The sequence below is a fragment of the Haliotis asinina genome, chromosome 5 (genome assembly GCF_037392515.1).
Source record: "Haliotis asinina isolate JCU_RB_2024 chromosome 5, JCU_Hal_asi_v2, whole genome shotgun sequence".
NCBI lineage: Eukaryota > Metazoa > Mollusca > Gastropoda > Lepetellida > Haliotidae > Haliotis > Haliotis asinina.
In genome coordinates, this window is record NC_090284.1 from 13,758,522 (window position 1) to 13,778,238 (window position 19,717).

Below are 19,717 nucleotides of genomic sequence, written 5' to 3' on the forward strand. Positions count from 1 at the left end.
ATGTGGCAAGTCTATACATGCACAGCTTTTGAAAATCTCACTCTCCTTTTCATCATATTATATATTTTTTTTTATATTATGAGATTTTTTTTCCTGCAAAATATGTTTATTTCAGAGACTAGTTGTTGGTCTATGTTTGTGGGCAATGTCTGACTTAGGGTGACAGAGAAAGATACAGTTTAGTGGATGTGTGGCAGAGGAAATACTAATACCTAGTTCACCATGATCAGTGAATTAGACAGTACCCAGTCCTAAGTATCCTTCCACAGACGGTCTATGTGTTTAACTGAAACAGCTCCAAGACACTATATCAAAGACGTATTATAAATGTACTTATGATGACACCATGAAACATATAAAACATGTAACCAACATTTGTGTTGTTCCACGAAGGATATAATTGTTCAAATGTAACAACAACCAGACACAATGGACACATTTACGATCATCGTACCTGTGACTATGACAGAATGAGAGAGATAAATCATGTTACCAACATTTGTGTTGTTCCACAAAGGATATAATTGTTCAAATGTAATAGCACCATACACAGACTTACTATCATCGTATCTGTGACGTAGATTTGTAGAAAGGTACCAGAAAACCTGCATTTAAGTAGAAGCCAGAATGTCCTGGCTGTTCAGTTCTGACATGAATCAACCGGGGCAGCTACTAATGCCTCAGATGTGAGTTACAGTAGTTACAGCATCAAGTGTGCTGTTAATCAACACTACCAGTAGGAGAACATCACAAACATGCCCTCCTGTGGCCATCAGCCTACCTTCGTGACACATTCTGCCACAACCAACCATGTGACTAATACAAATTAGTGCACTTACTTTATTATGTAGTTTCTGCACTTCAACCGAAGAATCACAAATTACAACACAGTTAAGTTAATAACTGGCTGAAACCTTTTACACTTCCGAGTTAGAATGCTGAACTTTGTTCGCAAAGGTCAAGTTATGTCTGCAGTCAACAGTCCATAAAATTAACATGTACACAGTGTAGATGTTTCTTACCAGATGTGAATGTGGACATCATGTGTATGTCATATCAGTGTCGCTGTTCATGTGTGTCAGCTTTGTATCTTGTTTATCTTTGTACATTTAATCATTCATAACCATATTACATATAAACGCTATCTAACAACACAACACTGACTCACGTCCTGACGCAACACAGTATCACACTCTATCTTCCTTGATGGTGTTAATCTTGGGAGTGTGGGCGCTATGTACTGATGTCTTTCCTCATGGTAAATGTGTTTAAGACTGATAGGCACAGTTGGTAAATATTTGACTTGTCTCATAACTTGTGTCGAAATGATTAACGAATAAAAACAATTAAAAACAAAGAAAAATGCTGTAATGAGCAAAACCACAGAGAACTAAAGACTGTTTATACTTTTATGTGGCTTTAAATGATGCCTGTTTTGTTCAGTTTGCGACCTTGATGAGTCAAGTGCTTGTAACAGTTTCTGTCAAGTATTTAAATGGTTGAAGCAAATTTAAGGTATCTCATTAATGTCCCCAGGTCTTCCTCTGTGGAAGAGACAACTGGTTGTAAGTGGTATGGACTCTCTGACCAATTGACACTGAGAACAGGATGGTTTATCTGGTGGAGTCAGCAGATGGCTTCATCCTTCCTGAAGGAAGTCACTGGCGGCAATCTTGTACCTATCTCACTTCTGCTCACCAGCCAACAGTTTCATTTAGTGAATGAAGGAGCAAGTGAGTGAGGATAACACAGCATAATGTGCTGAACACTTGACACCACACTGAACATACATGAAATTATTGCCATTTTGACAAACATGAAATCATAGAAACCTATTTAAACCACAATTCACTTTCACAATAACACAGAAACATATAGACTGAAAATAGATTTTTACAATTAATCTTGTTACCTTAACTACCACCAAATTAATATTTATTTGTTAGATACCTATTTCCTGGTCCCTGACCCATCCAGTTCAAAGACATGCTTCAATAGCATGAGTATCAGCATCCCACAGCTGGGTCATCATGTCCAATTTATCAAACTGTACACTGACCATGTGGTTTGTCAATTACTATCACCGACCCTGTCACTTCAAATACTTCACCAACCTCTCAACGCCATATGGCCAAACATAATTTCCAATGATCCAATTATTCCTCCATAAACATCAGTTTTTACTCAATACACACCAAATAACACCTCTGCAGTATGTTGAAAAAACACCATGGCACAGAATTAACATCTTACGGCAGTTTTTTTCCCCCATGTCATTCAGGACGTTATAAACCAGATCACCTTACCCTATATACTTTACTAATGATTATTATCATAGACATGAAGCCTGATGATTGGCTATAATTGCACTGGTAATCCTGTTTCACTCTGCACACTGTCTGTGTTATATAGTGCAATACTACATGCAGCATCAGCATGATGAAATGATGTTTATCGAAATGTGTGATATCACATAATATCAGTTCTCAAGAAATATATAAGATAAACCATCTTTTTCTTGTGTACAACTTCATATCTTCATCAGTGATTATCATATTTTAACTGAGCAACATTAACGTGCCTGTATCTACTTACATCACCAACATAACCTGTGTCTCCCACAAGGACCATGAACAAGTCTTTCCGTGTGTGAAACAATCATTGTCAACAGTATTGAATCACTGTTCTGTTAACTCTTTCAACACCAGCCAACCAGAAGCTTTTAACTGCTATCATCCTGTGCTCCCAGAGACTTGGATGACAGAAAAGGCCAACATTTTATCAACATTTTATAAGCTTGTTAAAGATTTTGCCTACAGTAATTCACAAATCGAAAGGTCTAATCCTAGTGTTTATATATAAGGTCTATTTATCACATTATTTATAAAACACTTTTTAACATTATGTGGTTTATTTTTAGTAACCAATTTATGCTAATACATCAAACATAACATACAGATAAACCGACAAGGAAGAGGAAATGAAGGCAATTTTCAGAAAATATTAAATTTTATAACATTCACTGCAATGTTTCTTTATATTTTCATTGTGAAGTGATACTGTGAATATGTATCACTACATATTTCTAGACAAATGTGAATTTAGATTCAGTAACATAACAAAATGCTAAAAAATATATCCTTATTTTAAAGCTTATATGAATGACATGCCTATCCTATGTTTGCCATGGGAGACAGATCTGAACACAAACAAGAATACACTAACCTCACCAGATAGTTTTGAAGTGGTAAATCGCAAAACAATTCCATTGAAACTGCCTTGATGTTTTTTTAAAAATGTAATCTACAATAAGGGTTGTGAGTGACTAAGTGATATCCTCATGTCAAGTAACCATCATATAAAAAAGATGAAAATAAATGAAGCTTGACGGTATGTTTAAATTCTGTTTACTGCTGAATTTATCTGACTATTTGCTTGAAAACATCTACATGCTGCACAGATGGCATACGATTCATGTGTCCCTGCACAACTGTATCAATAACATTATGGGAAATTAATAATTTAATAAATTTATTGATATAATATGGTATATTGAAACTAAATACACATCAATGGACAGTGTGAAAAGTGACAGATTTAATACCCCAGTCACGTGACTGGTAGATAAATAAAGTTATATATAATTTTGTCATGGCTACTTTTGCAGACTGCAGTGCCTATCCCCTCTTGCCACCTACAATACTGAAAGAGTTAATACATGCTATACATTTCCCTCTTGTTCAAACTACTCACAATCATGCATACTGACAAAAGCCGGAATAAGGAGATAGTGTTTGTGACATTTAAGCAGGAAAATTTTGTATATCCCCATTATTAACTTCACACCAACTCTACTGCTACGACTGAGCTACTTCACAGAAAGAGCCTCTGACAACAAGTAAGAAAAATAATTAACAACCTTAATTCCCACCATCCATCCAGAGGACTGAATCACAGAAATTATAGTAAAATTCTATAAGCACTCCCCAGAAAGAAACACCGTCTGTTCCCCACCATTACAGATGACACTAACGGCACTTCATCTAATACTCACTTAACTCTCTTTCAACCATCTGGTTTCACAAGGACAGCTGCAATTGTACTCATTTCTTTTGGTCACTCTTAAACTGTTCCACTAACACAGAACACTAACCTCTCAATACATCCTGTATTGGCATAAACAACCCTCCCCCCACCCCTCCCTCCCCCACCAACTCAGCAGCTCTAGTAGACCTTGCCTCCCTACAGGAGGGCCCATCGTCCCCCTCCCGCAGTGAAGTCCCCTTCTTTCAGATTAGACCAAGAGCAGAGATCAAAGGACTAGGAGAACATAATCCAAAGAAACCAATCAAGCAGCCATCTTAATTAATGAGGCTGCAAGTTGTAAACTGTGCAGCTGACATGTGAATGTCCTGGGGGTGAGGAGTGGTCAAAACATCCTCTAGTAACAAACCTGACCATGGCATTCGGATTCCCAACATTTCCTTGACCAGTTTTAACAACTACTTACATACATAGAACAAAAAGATCCACCTAATAATACATCCATGCTTCCCTGGACGAACGTTAACAACTGCCTACATACAGATAACAAAAAGATCCACCTAATAATACATCCATGCTTTCCTGGACCAATGTTAACAACTACCTTCATACAGATAACAATTATTACAGAAGATATACTTCCTGGACACGTATTCAATCATGAATGGTGATAACACACAAGCACAGCCAATAACACCCAGTTGTGTTGAGACTTTTGCAGTTTAAACTCTTGGCTGGAGTGAAGACATTGAGATAATGCAAGCTTCCCAAATACCACATTAAAATGAATCGTATTTTGTCACAAGATTGCTAAAAGCAGCACAAAGCCATAGAATAACCATCTAGGAAAGTCAGTCAGATAAACTCCGCCATCCCGTGACAACATTTTTAGTGATTATTTTTTGGTTTACAAGATTCAGCAACAAAACTTTCACTGCCAAATTAGATTTCCTGGATTGATCCTGACAATGTAATGCGACTGAGGTGAGTGAGATTTGATTAAATCTGAACTGCTATGTTTAGAAGGCTGCTAAATCAGCCAATCCTGCCTTTACTACCCCGCTAAAAGTCATCCCAACCTCCCCCAGCACACAACCCCACTGTTGAGACCCTGATAAACTCCTGTAGTTACACAGTGAAAGAGAAGTAGTAATCTGAATGGAAGCAGTATCCATTTCAAAACATAGATGATTGCGGTCTAATATTAGTGTGTTTTGTTTCAAGGGTTATCTTCTTGCCCACATGCACAGCTGCCTGTGAAACACACACATACATTGTGTCTGTAACCCCCACATCATATCATACAGGCATAGAGTTGAAGCATGTGTGTAACCGGGTTCTGTGGAATCAACAGTTTCATTCTGTGTTATCAGCTGATTGTCAGCTGATTGGGTTGTGTGTAATACGAGCCTTGACATGTGATGCTGCGGGCATTACTCCATCTGTGTCAAGCTGCTGGGGCTGTCACGACTGACACTCCACACACATGCTATACCATGATATAACCACAGCTTGTTCTTGGGCAATCATTACCAACACATTGCAATGATTGCTGATTGTGTGTTATTTGAAATATGATTCATTCAAACAAACACTGGTCCTTTTGCATGAATTTGAACTAATTTTAGGAGGGTCTATTGAAATTAAAAGTTACTTTTAAAATGACTTCTAAATGCTGCATTAAATTTATTTAACTTTCTGCTTTATAAACAAGGCATTTCATATACATAAAGCATTCTTATAGACAGAGTGGATGTAGGCACATATGGATAAAATGGTAATAAAGTGATTCCTGTTGCAGAAATGGTTCTAAGTGCATCACTATGGTAATGCCTGACAGATCAAGAGTTATCATGTCATCAAAATGTGCTAGTAGAATGTGAAATCTTCAAATTTTGACAACACAAATGTAAAATCTAACTTTCACTTTATGAAAAGGTTAGGGAACAAAATATATTCCATATTTCTTAAACTAGTTTTTTACTTGTAACATCTCTCATTCCAAAAGCAAAATTTGCCAAAACAAATGAAAAAGTCAAATTTGAAATGTCAATAGATAATAAAATAAACCTTTATATATTAATACATCACAGAAACAGTCTAATTTTACATACTGAAGATATTCCTTGACAGAACATCACCAAATTGCCTTTGTTTGGATGAAACGACTTTACCCTGTATCTGTATCAAGGGGCCAGTGATTCTTCTGCCAGTGCATGTAATGCATGTGCATGTGTTTTTGTGTGTGTGTGTGCGCGCTACACCCTGTCCCTATTTGATCTCATCTCCCAGCCTTCTCCCTGGTAAAGCTATCATGGCCAGATCCCTTCCCTGCGAGTGTGTCACGTTCATCTAGGATTTGCTTACATATGTCATCCTCCCCTTCAGCTGATCCGTTACAGAGAGATAACATTTTTAAAAACTGAAACCAGTGAAAGTGAAGACTTGACATTTGGAGTATGAACCAGAATGTGAATGTGGAAGACATACTTGCCTGCATAAAAACATAACGTCAGGAGATGCATCATCTCTGTCTCATGTCATGCCGTCGTTGTTCTAGGATAAATACACTGAACACTGTGATAAAGTCTGACCCACATCAACTTGACGCTTGTAATGCATAAGTTTTCATGAAGAAAGTCAGGGTTTACTCTGGAACCAGAGTCAGAATAACCAAACCATTTTTTTTCAATGCTTTCAACACAAACTGCATGAAACTGAATCCATATCTTTGACACATCCAGTTTGAACTGGATCCGGAACATGAATGTCATCAGTGACCACAAAAAGATATCCACATGATTGATGGCTCCTGAATCTGTTAATTGGTAGTTACAAAAAGAAATTCCTAATGCATATGAATCCTAATAATCATAAGCTCTGGTTTAATGTCATTCTGTCTGTGGAGGCTTTCCTGTGATGTCAGAGCGGTCTTGACATTGCTGACAGATAAAACATAGTACCATTCCTTTTCTTGGAGCATGTGATAACTCAGAAGACACATATGTAACCCTCCAAAAGCTGACTAGGTGCCAAGTATCTGCTTCCCTTCCAAAAAGCCTCACATCATTTATGAAATGTATTTAAAAATAATTATAGTAATTTCAATATAGTACCCTCAAACAGCCATGCTCACTTCCACACGTAACTATCAATGAAGTAAGTATAGGAATCCTGTCATCAATAAGGTCCAGATAATATTTTTTTCAAAACACATACTAGTCAGCTGAAGCAAGCCACTAACCTAGTGTCTGGTAACTACTGTCAATGTCTACTAACACATCTTTCCTTATTACACGATGTGTATCCCAATACACTGTTAGGCGAACAGAAATGATTAACATAACTGATGTATTTTCTGGCACAAGACAAACAATAAAGCCTTTGATTCAGTACAGTACACTACTCTTGTCGAAGAACTTCCATAGAGTCTTTCTGCTCATATCCATACTTTGAAAACATTCCACAGAGAATAAACTATAACAGATTTCATTGGGTGTTAATTGCAGAAAAAACATTTTGTGTTAGATTCACTGTATGCATATTAGACTGTGTAGATAAGACATCAGTCTAGAAATAATTCTCATCATTAGCATCCCTGAAGTTACATCCATGTGGTGAAAGATACCACTTATATATATATAATATATAAATATATACAAGGGCAAATGAATTATTGCAGAAATGTTGGAAACAGGAAGACTCTTCCTAGTTATTAATCCAAGTGTTTCCTTACATTTCTTACTTGATACAAAGTACACCATATCCTACCATCTATACACATCAAAGTGACATAACTCTAAACTCACTGGAGAAAAGTAATGTTTTCACCATTTGAACCCGTATCTGATTTATGAAGCTGAGCATCTTTCCCATTCATCACTCAGTGAGACCCGTCCCAATATTCGAGTGTTTATGATGTAAAGATGACATTATAAACAGAAGATAGAGGCATAATGAATAGTAAGCACACAGCATCATTTCCCTTGGGTGGGGGAGGTGATAAATCTGCTTAACTCCCCCTAAATATTACAGGTTATCAACTGAAGCAGTAGCAACTCCGTTTCAGACAACTCGTGCAACAGCTGGTGAGTGTCATGTTCGTCAGTGCTTTGCAAACACACTCAATTTTATTGCTTCAGTTTACTGGGTTAAAACTTTCTTTAAAAAGCCCTTCTGTTTATGAGACAAGCATGGCAAATACAGCAGAACCTATGCATGACACATAATTTTATACGTTATGTCATTATTCATATATGAAAAAGATCTTTATGTGTGTTATAAAATTTAGTGACGAGAAGACAACTTTGAATGTTACAAGAGAGACTTTTTGTTCACACAAGAAACTCACTAAAAATTAAAATATCAACTTCAAGTAATATGAACCTCAGCTGTATGTGTAATATATGTGTGGTTTTGCTCCTGATGTTTGTTGTTTATAGAATATTGCCACTGTTTCCCCATGGAATGCTATGTAATAAATGCAATATCATACACACTGATTTGCAGACAAAGGCGTATGTTGAGAAACACGGTAATGACAGAAATAATTTCAATCTTACACTCTGTCACCAGTAAATATATATTCTTCTCATAGAAATACTGCCTGCAATGCCCTCAGTGCTATTACTGATGCAATACATCAGAAAACATTTTTGGGGATATCTTGATACTGAAACTTCCAATCACTTGCAGCCCTATCACATGGTACACATATGTAGTGATATGAAATTAGAAGTAATATATTGAAGAAGGTGTGTTGTAACACTGTAGACAGACATGGACAGATGTATGGGATGAAGATGAGCAGAGTGGAGGAAGTAAGTCAGCTTCACCTCCAGAAGCCATTAGGAATGTTGTGAAAATTGATATGTAGCAAGCCAGTTGCCTGGCCTGAAGGAGCCACTCACCCACATTAGACGTATTCTGGACAAGACAGGCCATGTTTTTACTGACGGTTGTAGCAGCAGCCAGACTTTTAGCAGTGTCCTTTCGTCGTTGTTGTTGCCGTCGCCGTCGCTGCTGTGACGACTTGCCTGCCGTGGACGCCGCCTGAATGGTGGAAGGTGTCCTGGGTGACAGCGTGAACTGTCCTGCAGCAGCAGTAGCAGCAGCAGCAGCAACAGCAGGCTACCAGCACTGGCCAGCTTACAGTACCATAACCCAGGTTGTCCAGGGTGGTGGGGACAAGCCACTGAGGCTAGTCGCTTGTATAACACATGGATGTCGAACACAGTACTATCCTGATGGGCAGTCCACAGCTGACTGCTACAGCTGCTGAGATGGTCGGGCTGCCCTGAGAGGACTGTCGTCACTGTCAGCCAATGAGAGGAGGGTGCGGAGGAGGTGTATCCCAACACTACTGAGCCGGTGTATGTATAAAAGTAAGGCAGCTCAGGCTATTCTGCAGTGATAGTTTGTCAGTATGGTGTGTGGGGGAGAGGACTGCAACCAGCAGGCACCAGTCTAGCTGCAGTAGCAGTGGAATGTGTAGATGCTCCTCTCTGTCTGACTGTCAGAGGTAGCCAGCGGTGCTGCCTCTCTGCTCCCTCGCACACACCATGTGGTCTCCATTAATCAGATGCCCAGCTAAAAATAGACTGGCACACTCCTCTATCCTCAAACACCTACAGCCAATCACAACAAGGAATATACAGTAGAATGCAATTTTAAGCCAATCAAATTAAAGTGTTCAGAAAATTAATTAATCTTTAGCAGTTTACAAGCTTTCAAGAATATACCAAGCTGATGTATATTTCAGATGGACAATGACTACAAATATCCAGAGCCAAATGACAGGATAACTTTTATAGAAACACACTGTAATATCCTCACAAAACAAATAATAGACTTGACAGAATTTAACATTATGTAATGAGAAGTCAAATTAAGTCTCTCTGACTTTAGAAAAAATCATTTCAAATTACTACACATTGAAAATATGTCATACTTCTGTATTTGAATGTAATGGGCTCCTTATCATCATCACAATATCAAGGGGAGCATCAAGATTGTTACACAACATCAGCAAGCCTCAAGGATTCCTGGAAACACCGCACAAGGGATTAATCTACACCTACTTGCTACTACAAATTCTCAAACACCAATTCAAATTTCTCAGTGTATTTCATACAACTGATGTAATGGCTTTCTCAAGGTGACTTGTATGTTATTAATAACATAATAACAATAAAGTGAAAAAAACAACATCAATGCTTAGTTACAACATATGCGTTAAACTGAATAACAAATTTTATTTAAAAAATCCAATCTTAAACAAAACACCAATATGTCCTAGTTTGACTGCCAAGGGCACCCAGTATATACAATCCAATATCAGTCTCTTCTACACATGCATGAAGCAAACCTATCAGAAAGTAAATCTTATTTCTACTCGTAAAAGTTACAAAGACATCAACAGGAAACTGAACGTGTGACCTGAAAGGTAACTCTTCCTCACGACAAAATATTGACATGTGCTTTCTTCCCCACTGCCGACTCCTTTGCTGGGACAGTACAACCTCATTTCCAGGAGACAACTAAACAAATTTGCTTGCGTCTCATTAGCCGAAATGTCGTGTTCATCAAACCAAACACTGGCAGCCAACACGTTGCTTGTGCACCAAAGCTAAACTTAAAACAGACTTGTCAACACTTTATTGTTGGGTCTCAAGTCATTTGCTAATTTGCCTAGTAATACACAAATAAGACATGTTGGACAAAGTGTTTGGACAGTCAAGACTTGCCTCTAATCAAAGCTTACCTGTTCTTACCTTACATTCAGCACATTTCTAAACTAACCTTTTACCAAACTATTATTTGTGGTGATGTTAACTGCGGTAGTAAATATATTACATTCTTCTAGCACTATTGTCTCTAATATATTGACTTTGAAAATATTTGAAAAATAAACAAATGTTTCCGGCACTTTCTTTTCAGCAACAACTTGAGCAAGAGTCATCAGGTTTAGCTAGTTACATGCCCCTAAACTTCTTTGAATGGCATTTTGAAGTTGGGGAATTACCATATAGAACAAACGTCATGGATAATAAATTCTTATATTTGAGACTGTGATGTTTTGACGAAGATTCTTGTACCATTCATCTGTATTGAAATGTCTCACAAATAAAAGAAATTGTTATCCATAGTTTGTTCTATATCATGAACACCCTTATACTGCCACTGGATACCTTCAGTTAACTCAAAACAAAAACAGTGTGGTCCAGTGTTTTTGAATTTTCAACTGACCAAAATACTGATGTGTATAGGGGTTCAAATTAGTTTTTAACAGCTTCTGGCCACAGTGACCTGTCCTGACTAATTTTCCACTTGCCCTGATTTTTATGACATAAACATGATGGCGTCATTATGAAAAAATAAATCTACCTGTTATTTCATGTTAATGGTTAGTGGACTATTTATTGAGAAGTAATGAATAGCAAAGATAGATAACTCTTCTTTATTGTCATTGTGAAATTTAATCACTACATTTTGAAGAAGATATGAAATGAAACCCAAGTTTATTTGCAGTTTGAAAGCGTAAGCTGAAATTATCTAGTAGCCCATGGATAAGTAAGATACCATCATTTGATTGCCCGAAAGGAAAATGGATTTGTCTCTGGTGTCGGGCAATGTGATTTTTTTAACCTCTGTTGCAAAGCTAGTTTTATGAGTAAAGTTTTGGATTACTGCTCTGAACACAAAGCACTGTCTTCATTTTCAGTACATCTTGTCCACATGAAAGAGTACAAGTATAAATCCAAAATACATTGCTTCATTGATAGCATCAGTTTGAACAGTGGGTATATCTGTGACGATACTTAACACGACTGCCAGCAGTGCAATTGCAAGTTTGACAGGCCAAGGACGTGCAGGTATGTAAGAAAGCTGCACCAAGCTGAACACTTCAAGAAATAACACAACAACAAACTACAAAGGCAAAAAGTGAGCAGTACTAACAACAGAGGTAGGGAAAGAATATGGGAAAATGCTGCTCATTTACTTGGAAGTGGGGGTCACATTTCTCTGCAAAATCATTAACGCTTCTTCCAAAGAAAACAGAAACCAGAGAAACTATGTTTGTCCTCAATGCCATAAATTTGTAAACCTCCAGTGTCCATCATGGAGGCAATATTCATGACCACCCCGCTGTGATGAGTGTGCAGACTGCTACGTGCAGTAGCAGACGCCATCTTTCAACAGTTCACAGAGACCTTGCCATGACCTCATGTTGTGCTGGCTCTCATGATGGTAATGAGTAGCAAGGGCCACCAGCAAGGACATGACAAAAACTACTGTACACCAAAGACAAATGATACGGAGTAGATTGCAAACAAACGGGTGAAAATTTTTAGTGATAGCATCAAATAAGGCAAGAAAATTAACAGACAGGAAAATCGAGAGTTTAGCATGGCTGGTTGACAAAAAATAATCCAAAGGGTTATAGTTTTGCATGCAAACAGAGTAAACTGTGCACAGTTCCTATGTCACACTAGTCGAATGTATTACACACAAAAGGTCACTTGAAACATTGGAAACACTGTTCTGAAGAAAAAATGAAATGATTAACAGAAGGCATTTGTGAATTCAATATTAGATTAAAAGTTATTTTAACTTTTAGCAAGCTGAATTTCATTTATCATATCATTATATTTAACTGTTCAAGGTATCTAGATGTGTGCAGTAGCTGTTGATTGGCGCATAAGAAAATGTATCTCCTTGTCAAGAAAGAAGGCACTCTTCTTTGCTGGTTGTTACAATTAAAGAATAAAGTAGGTAGTGGTAATCTTCAGCAAATTATGGTTGTGATTGGTAGTTTTTATGTCCATGAACCAATTCAGCTCAAACATACTGTATCATGAAATGAAAGAACCGAATGGACATTAACATTTGTTTAGTAGCATAGATTGCGTTCTGGGCATTTAGGGCAAGTTGGATGAACATGAATACATGACACATTTTTACAGAACACAACTTCTTTGCTATTCTTTGTACGACTTCTCCATGCTGAGTCAGTATAGATGGAAATGAATACTCTACATGGATACTTTCCTTACCAACATCCATGCCCCTGACGTCACACATGACCTGATACTGATTTAATGGAAAGGCATAACGCTCCAGTAGGATTGACAGGAAGATTAATGAAAGAGGTCAATGTTTTCCTGAGGCTCAACTGTGGCAGTAAGCTATTTACTTTGATTTACTGTATTTACTGGAGTACTTAATGTTTTGACATTATTGCCACATACTTCCTCGAGAATTCTACAAATTTAACTCCACAGCTCGGGATGATGCATGGACATGGTGACGTCTGTGCAAATTGTAACCTTGCTGAAACGCTGTGGTGTATCCCATTCACAGTATCAGCTAAGAGAGATTAAATGTTTCTCAAAATAAGCTGAGGAAAAACTGTTACTCCTGCTTTTAGAATTTTTAGAATGTTACACGTCATGTTTGTATCTTATGCTTTGAAAAAGAAAATTCAGAAACAAACTACCAACCTTCTTTTTTAACAAGCACACAAAATTAATGATTTTGAAAGATAAAGAAGGCAGACGTAAACACTGCTGAAAGATTTAAGACCAAATATTTCTTTGCTATGCCTAACATCTTTCACTTTGGAATACAGCTTTTCACCATGACAACACGACACATAAGTGAGTGAGTTTAGGTTAAATCAGCCTAGCAATATTAGTACAGGGACACATTGAGCCCACGTGGGGAACTGAACCCTAGTCTTTGGTGTGACGGGTCAATGTCTTGACCACAAGGCTTCCCCACTGCACCACATGAAGTTATGGTGCATCCCATCATGTGTACAAGCAAGAAATGTGTAATTGTGTGATAGAGGGTATCATAAATGTAGTAAAGAAGTGAACTGGGAGTTTGGACTTAATAAAACTACCACAGCACTTCATGTAAGAATTGATTCATCTGTCATCACTACTTTAAAAATTTCTGTCAGCCTTTTTTAGACAGGTTTCTTTGTCATTGTTGTTACGTTAAAAGGAACCAAATGCTTTTATCTTTGGATCTGGTATTTGTCAAATCAGGGAAAACTAGCATTTTTCAGCTGTGTATTCTATTCTTCACACTTAAAATGAACTAAAACCACTTTCCAGGACAGAGACAGAAACCACACAACACATTCTACCCCCATAACTAGACAACAAACAATACTTTATGTGCTACTTATCTAATTTGTTCCATAAACATTACAGTAAGCCACTGTCATTTTACACCATCAAAGGTTCTCGCAAACTTAATATCTTATGACTGTAACAAACTAGGCAAGCTGTTTTCCATCAGGCTGGTAGTATCAGACTCAAGGGATGTTTGCAGAGTGCCATTTGATCAATGCTGTTACAGGTAGGCCTTGTCAAGCTCTCCACAACTGGAGGAGCGATTGCTACCACATCAAAGGGCAGCACAAGATCTGAAATCTTCTTGTCTTGAGCAAGAATGGAATGGACCAATGAAGGAGGTCAACCACTATTCTTCATACATGGCACTTCTCCCACAGACAGTTAGACTTACTGTAAGTTGAAAACAGTTACTAGTCTTAGGCAGATTTCACACTTTCTCTGGAGAAGCAGACGTATTTTACAACTGAAATTATTCTTTACATATGATGTTTCAGAGATAGTTCCTGCTCCTTTATCAGGTTTATACTGAGACAATATAGATAAGAATACGTTGTATTGTAAATATACGTCTGCTTCTTCCACAGACTGCTAGACTTACCATAAGTTGAAAACAGTTACTAGTCTGAAGCAGATTTCATGACAAATAGTTTGACTGGAGAAGCAGACACATATTTACAAGCCGACTTATTCATGAGACACCGACTGACACTCACAAGGGAAGACTTTGGGACTGTTAATCTATTAAACATGGCTGGTAACTTATGTCATGAAAACAAATTACCATTATTCTTTTCAAATTAAATACACACATTTGGGGCACATGAAGCAATGCCACATAAGCAGGTTTGGGGCAAAAAGATATAATGCAGTCCTAAAAACTGTCACACACTAGGGCTTGAACTATATGTACTGTATTTTTGATGAAAGAAAATGAACTATGCAACATCAAAAACGAATGGGAGGGTAGCATGCTCTGTTTGGTTGAGAATTATTTTCAGAGTTCATGTCCAGAGGGTATGCTAAAGAAAATCACTGATAACTTTTGCCTTTTACAAAGTTTACAGGTTCCAAATGCCATGATGTACTTGATGCCTGGAAAATTTGGCATCATTGATTCCAAATATAATTTCTGACATGGATTCAAACTGAAGTTTATCTCCTGAATTGTCTCATGTAAATTTAAAGCACCTAGACTCTTAATCATGTTGAGGGACAGTCCATTTGATAATCTTGGGATGGGAGCCCGAGAAAATTTGTTTGTACCTGCAACATTTTTCATCTTATGTGGAAAAAATAATTGATATTTTTTTCCATTAAAACTATGGAGTACAGTAGCCAAAATAATCCCACATTTTTTATCAGTCTGAAGCATGTGTATTTTTCTACTTAATTAACATGATATATCGTTTCTGATAAATATCCCAAGAACCCCCCAGAATATCAAATGGTTGTTCCGAACCTGGTATCTTGTTTATGCACTTACAAACATACCTGGTTGCTGCTATCAACGTCCCTAATGAGAAGCACATGACGACATTTCCTCTCCTATTCATCTTTTGTGTGAATTGCTCCTTGTCTCAGGTGATAAACCTTTGTTTGTGTCACACAGGTATTTTCAGCTTCGCATAAACACTTTGCATGTATATGATTATATAACTTCCCTATGCAACTGTTTACCTCAAGATGAAGGCCTACAAACTAATTACAGGTATGTGCTAGCAAGCTATCTCATAACAACTAGATCCAAAGCAGAAATTGTTTTTATGTTTCTTCAAAAATGACTGACTCACAGATATGCAATTAGCTAGATTATCACAAAACAGGAAAGATTAAATTAAACATCCTTTCCATAATCACCTCATCAGGTGCAAACACAATATATTTCTTAACACATACTTCATCTACATAAACACCATGTCTATACAGGATGAAGCATATCTACTTACAAGCTATGATATAAAGATCATTATATCCTGGATATTTTTCTGCTACTATTAAGAGTTCTTTGTCAATGCAAAATGAAGACATTCAACAAACCTGAGTGAGTGAGTAGGGCTTAACACTGCTTCAACCAATATTCCAGAAATATCATGCTGGCAACATCTAAAATGGGTTTCATGCATTGTTCCCACACAGGGAATGAAACCTGGCCCTTTGGAACCACTTGAACCACTAGGCTATACCAATAACTGACAAAGCTAGGCTATGCAAGGCCACAAGAGTTTCACAAAGTGATCCTTTATTACATACAGTCGTCAAGATATTAAAAGCCAAAAACTTTGTTCCACAATTTTCCCTCAACTCTCCATCATAACACCTTTCCGACAGCTGTGACGATCTGTTGTGGGTTTTAGCCCTGAGAGCATCCAGGTACCAAGATCAACCGTGTTATGATAACGACTCGGAGATAAATACTCTTGTATAGAAGCATGGCACTAGTGCAATAAATCAACAAAAAATTCTATTTTTCCCGCATCAAATATGACAAAGTTGTTGCAGAATACCGTTCCGTATCAGCCAAATACCCATCATCCCACATGCACATGTTTTTCCAAACTAAAAATAGACGAAATCGGTTGCACATTATGCCAAAACATGCAATAGAAGTTCGTATATCACTGGTCCACACACACCTCCCGTTGGTAATAAACACCTCGATTTCATCAAGCATCAGGGCAAACCAATATTCTAATCAAGGCAGGACCAAACTTATCAAGTGGTTAACTTGCTTCGAAGGTATGGAATAGCAATCAAAATATCTGTGAGCTAACGCCTGCAAGCCCCAGCACATCAATATCCTCTGTGGTAAATACCACCTACAGATCTTTCTGCTGACAGAGAAATCACCCATTGCAGCTGGTTGGCAAATAGGTAAATAGGAGGGATAATTAATTTTTCAAAAACTGGCTTATTGGCCTTTTTGCTGAGCAGCTCTGGGTTTATGGGGAAGCTATACATAATGTCACTTGCTGGGTAGAATGGAAAAGGATCACCTTCAGAAAGGCTATGGCTCCATGGTAAATTCAGTTGGCTAGAAAAACAAAGCATTTCATTAGGAGTGCTGGCTGGAATCTTCCCTGCCATGTTTAACCTTCAAAGCCTTGGCATGCTTGACAAATCGGGCTGTGTAACATATAAAAATTACAGTTCATGTGTGTATGTATATCAGTCATTTCTATAATTTATTAAGACAAACATGTATACTTAGTGAATAAATGCTATTACTTAAAACTTTATCAGTTTGGTTGCCCTTGGTATCACTAAGCTCTAACTAAATACATGTGATAAATCTGCCCCCAAAATGGGAGTATTCTAATTCAGTTGATTATTTCTAATAAATATGTTGAATCTATTCAATGCTTGGAACCATACTTTCATCTCTGCAAAACAGCATGTCAATGATGTGGTTGTAATGGAGGATACTACACTCGCCTCCGTGTAACGCCATCTTTATTATACGAGTTGGTATTTTATGATTTGGTATCAGTGAGCGAAAGCGAGTTTGATACTAAATCTTTCACAAGTTTAATAAATATGTTTTTTTACGGAAGTGAATTTAGTATTCTGCTACTCTTCTTTTACTATATAGTGTTTTATTACTCTTCTCCAACATGAATTGATCGAAAAACTGCCTACAATTTGAGGACTCTCAGCTTTCTGTGAGTCAAGCAAGTGTAGTACCATTGTGAGGGTGGTATTAACATTGTGATGTCAAAACTGTGAATCACTATAACATCACACGTCTAGCAGTATTACACTCGTGCAATATTGCCACAGAAATATTACACTGCAGTATCTTCCATGGGGGAGTAATAACATTTATCATCCAAAACTGGAAATATTGCTTTGACAGTAGACTTTGCACAATGACAGTGATGAACTTGATGACATCACACTGCTATGACATCGCTGCACTGCAAATCTAATCGGCAGTGCTGTGTTCAGTGATGCACATTTTTCAATAAAAACTAATGACCAAAGATTTTGGATGATAAACAGAATCTCACCCTTGTGTCTACTGATATGAATTATATCAACACTTGTTCATTAAGTTAAAAACAAGAGTCATCAGAAGATGACATATCCCCCCGGCCCCGACATATTTGAAAGGACAAATCATCCGACAGTTACTTATTGCGTTTTTACACCAAGTCTGAATTGTTTCCATGGAATTCATGAAAAATATAAATGCCATATATCTGTAATCAGAAAAAGTCACCATTTCAAGATCTGTCTCGTGTATCTGCCAAGATCTTTTGAAACATGAAATGGTTTTCAACTGCTCTGGAAACGAAGTCAGCAATGTGTTCATGGAACCGAGAAAATAATACATCATAAAAACCTGTAAATAGCAAAAGGCACCATTTTGGGGTCTGCCACACATATCTACCAAGTAACACTGACAGATAGTCATCCCTCGCCATAACACAGGTCTTGGGGTCCACGGATGACCCCCTGCATTACTAGACATCCGCGTTATAGTACCTATTACATAATGTAGAACAAAGGCCGAGTTAGATCGTATATTCCAAGGACATAACAAAACTGTTACCAAAGACGTATATTCACGTGAATATACGTCTTTGTTGTTATTCAACTAAGCCGGAAATAGCTATCAGCTGTGCACAGATGCTTTGGTCCAATGTACCGGTGATTCAGGTAAAAACGATCCGATAATACTAAATCAAAGAACTTCTATTCCATTATCAGAATATTTTACATACTAAGCTGTTATTGCAACACATTATTTTACATTGCTATCTGGCTAGTATATAATGCGAGTTTTCTGCAAACATATTTAACATAACAATGAACACAGGCCGTTACCTGTCTTGATACAATTTACGTAGGAGACAGTTTGACAAGTCACCGCTGACCGCAATACTTGCAACTTTGATTGTAAAACAACAAAATTTTGCCCATTTAATTGTTGAAACTGACTTCAGTGAGTCAATAACGCGGGTCTCAGAGTCCATGGATTACGAGACTGTAATCTGTTGGTGACTGCTAAGAATAATGTGAAATTGGTGCTATCGGGGTAGGCGCGAAAAACAGACCCTCACGAATGAGGTAAGTGGAAGTTGTACGTGTATGGAATGAGGTAATGCTCTCACGGTGTTTCCGTTGTTTCTGTCAACAGTTTTAATAAATAAAATTGGGATTGAATTTAATCCTGGGATGACTGTGTCTTACCACGCTAAAGCGTGGTGTGTTGCATCACAGCAAACATTGTAAGTACTCGTCGTAACTCGACTGATGGCATGTCTTGTCTTTCATAAGTTACTGCTACGATGTTGGTATGATTATTATTGAGAAATCCTGCATGTTTTAAGCATGTGAAACACAATAGATACGTACGATAAACACTGTCAGTTGCCATCCGCACTGAATTTCACTAGTTTACGTAAGTTATAAGAGCGCAGCAGCAGATTTGTTGATGAGCTGTTTTCGATTTCGTGAAGGGGTGTGATCGCAGTACAACCTTTTTATGGGAGCCACGGATTACCCCCGGGTTTAACCTAACC

General features: G+C 37.6%; 1 protein-coding gene across 3 annotated transcripts in view; it reads right to left on the reverse strand.

Annotated features, from left to right (window-relative positions):
- LOC137283386 (myocardin-related transcription factor B-like) overlaps positions 1-19,717 on the reverse strand; it is an 87,956-nt gene that overhangs the window by 43,483 nt on the left and 24,756 nt on the right. For 2 of the 3 annotated variants that reach the window (XM_067814848.1, XM_067814846.1), the window contains exon 1: positions 8,955-9,328. The exons of the other annotated variant lie outside the window; for it this stretch is intronic. In XM_067814848.1, coding sequence (XP_067670949.1) covers positions 8,955-8,988 — 34 coding nt within the window. In that variant the 5' untranslated portion in view covers positions 8,989-9,328. Of the gene's footprint in view, positions 1-8,954; positions 9,329-19,717 lie in introns of those variants that run through there. 3 annotated transcript variants of the gene reach the window in all.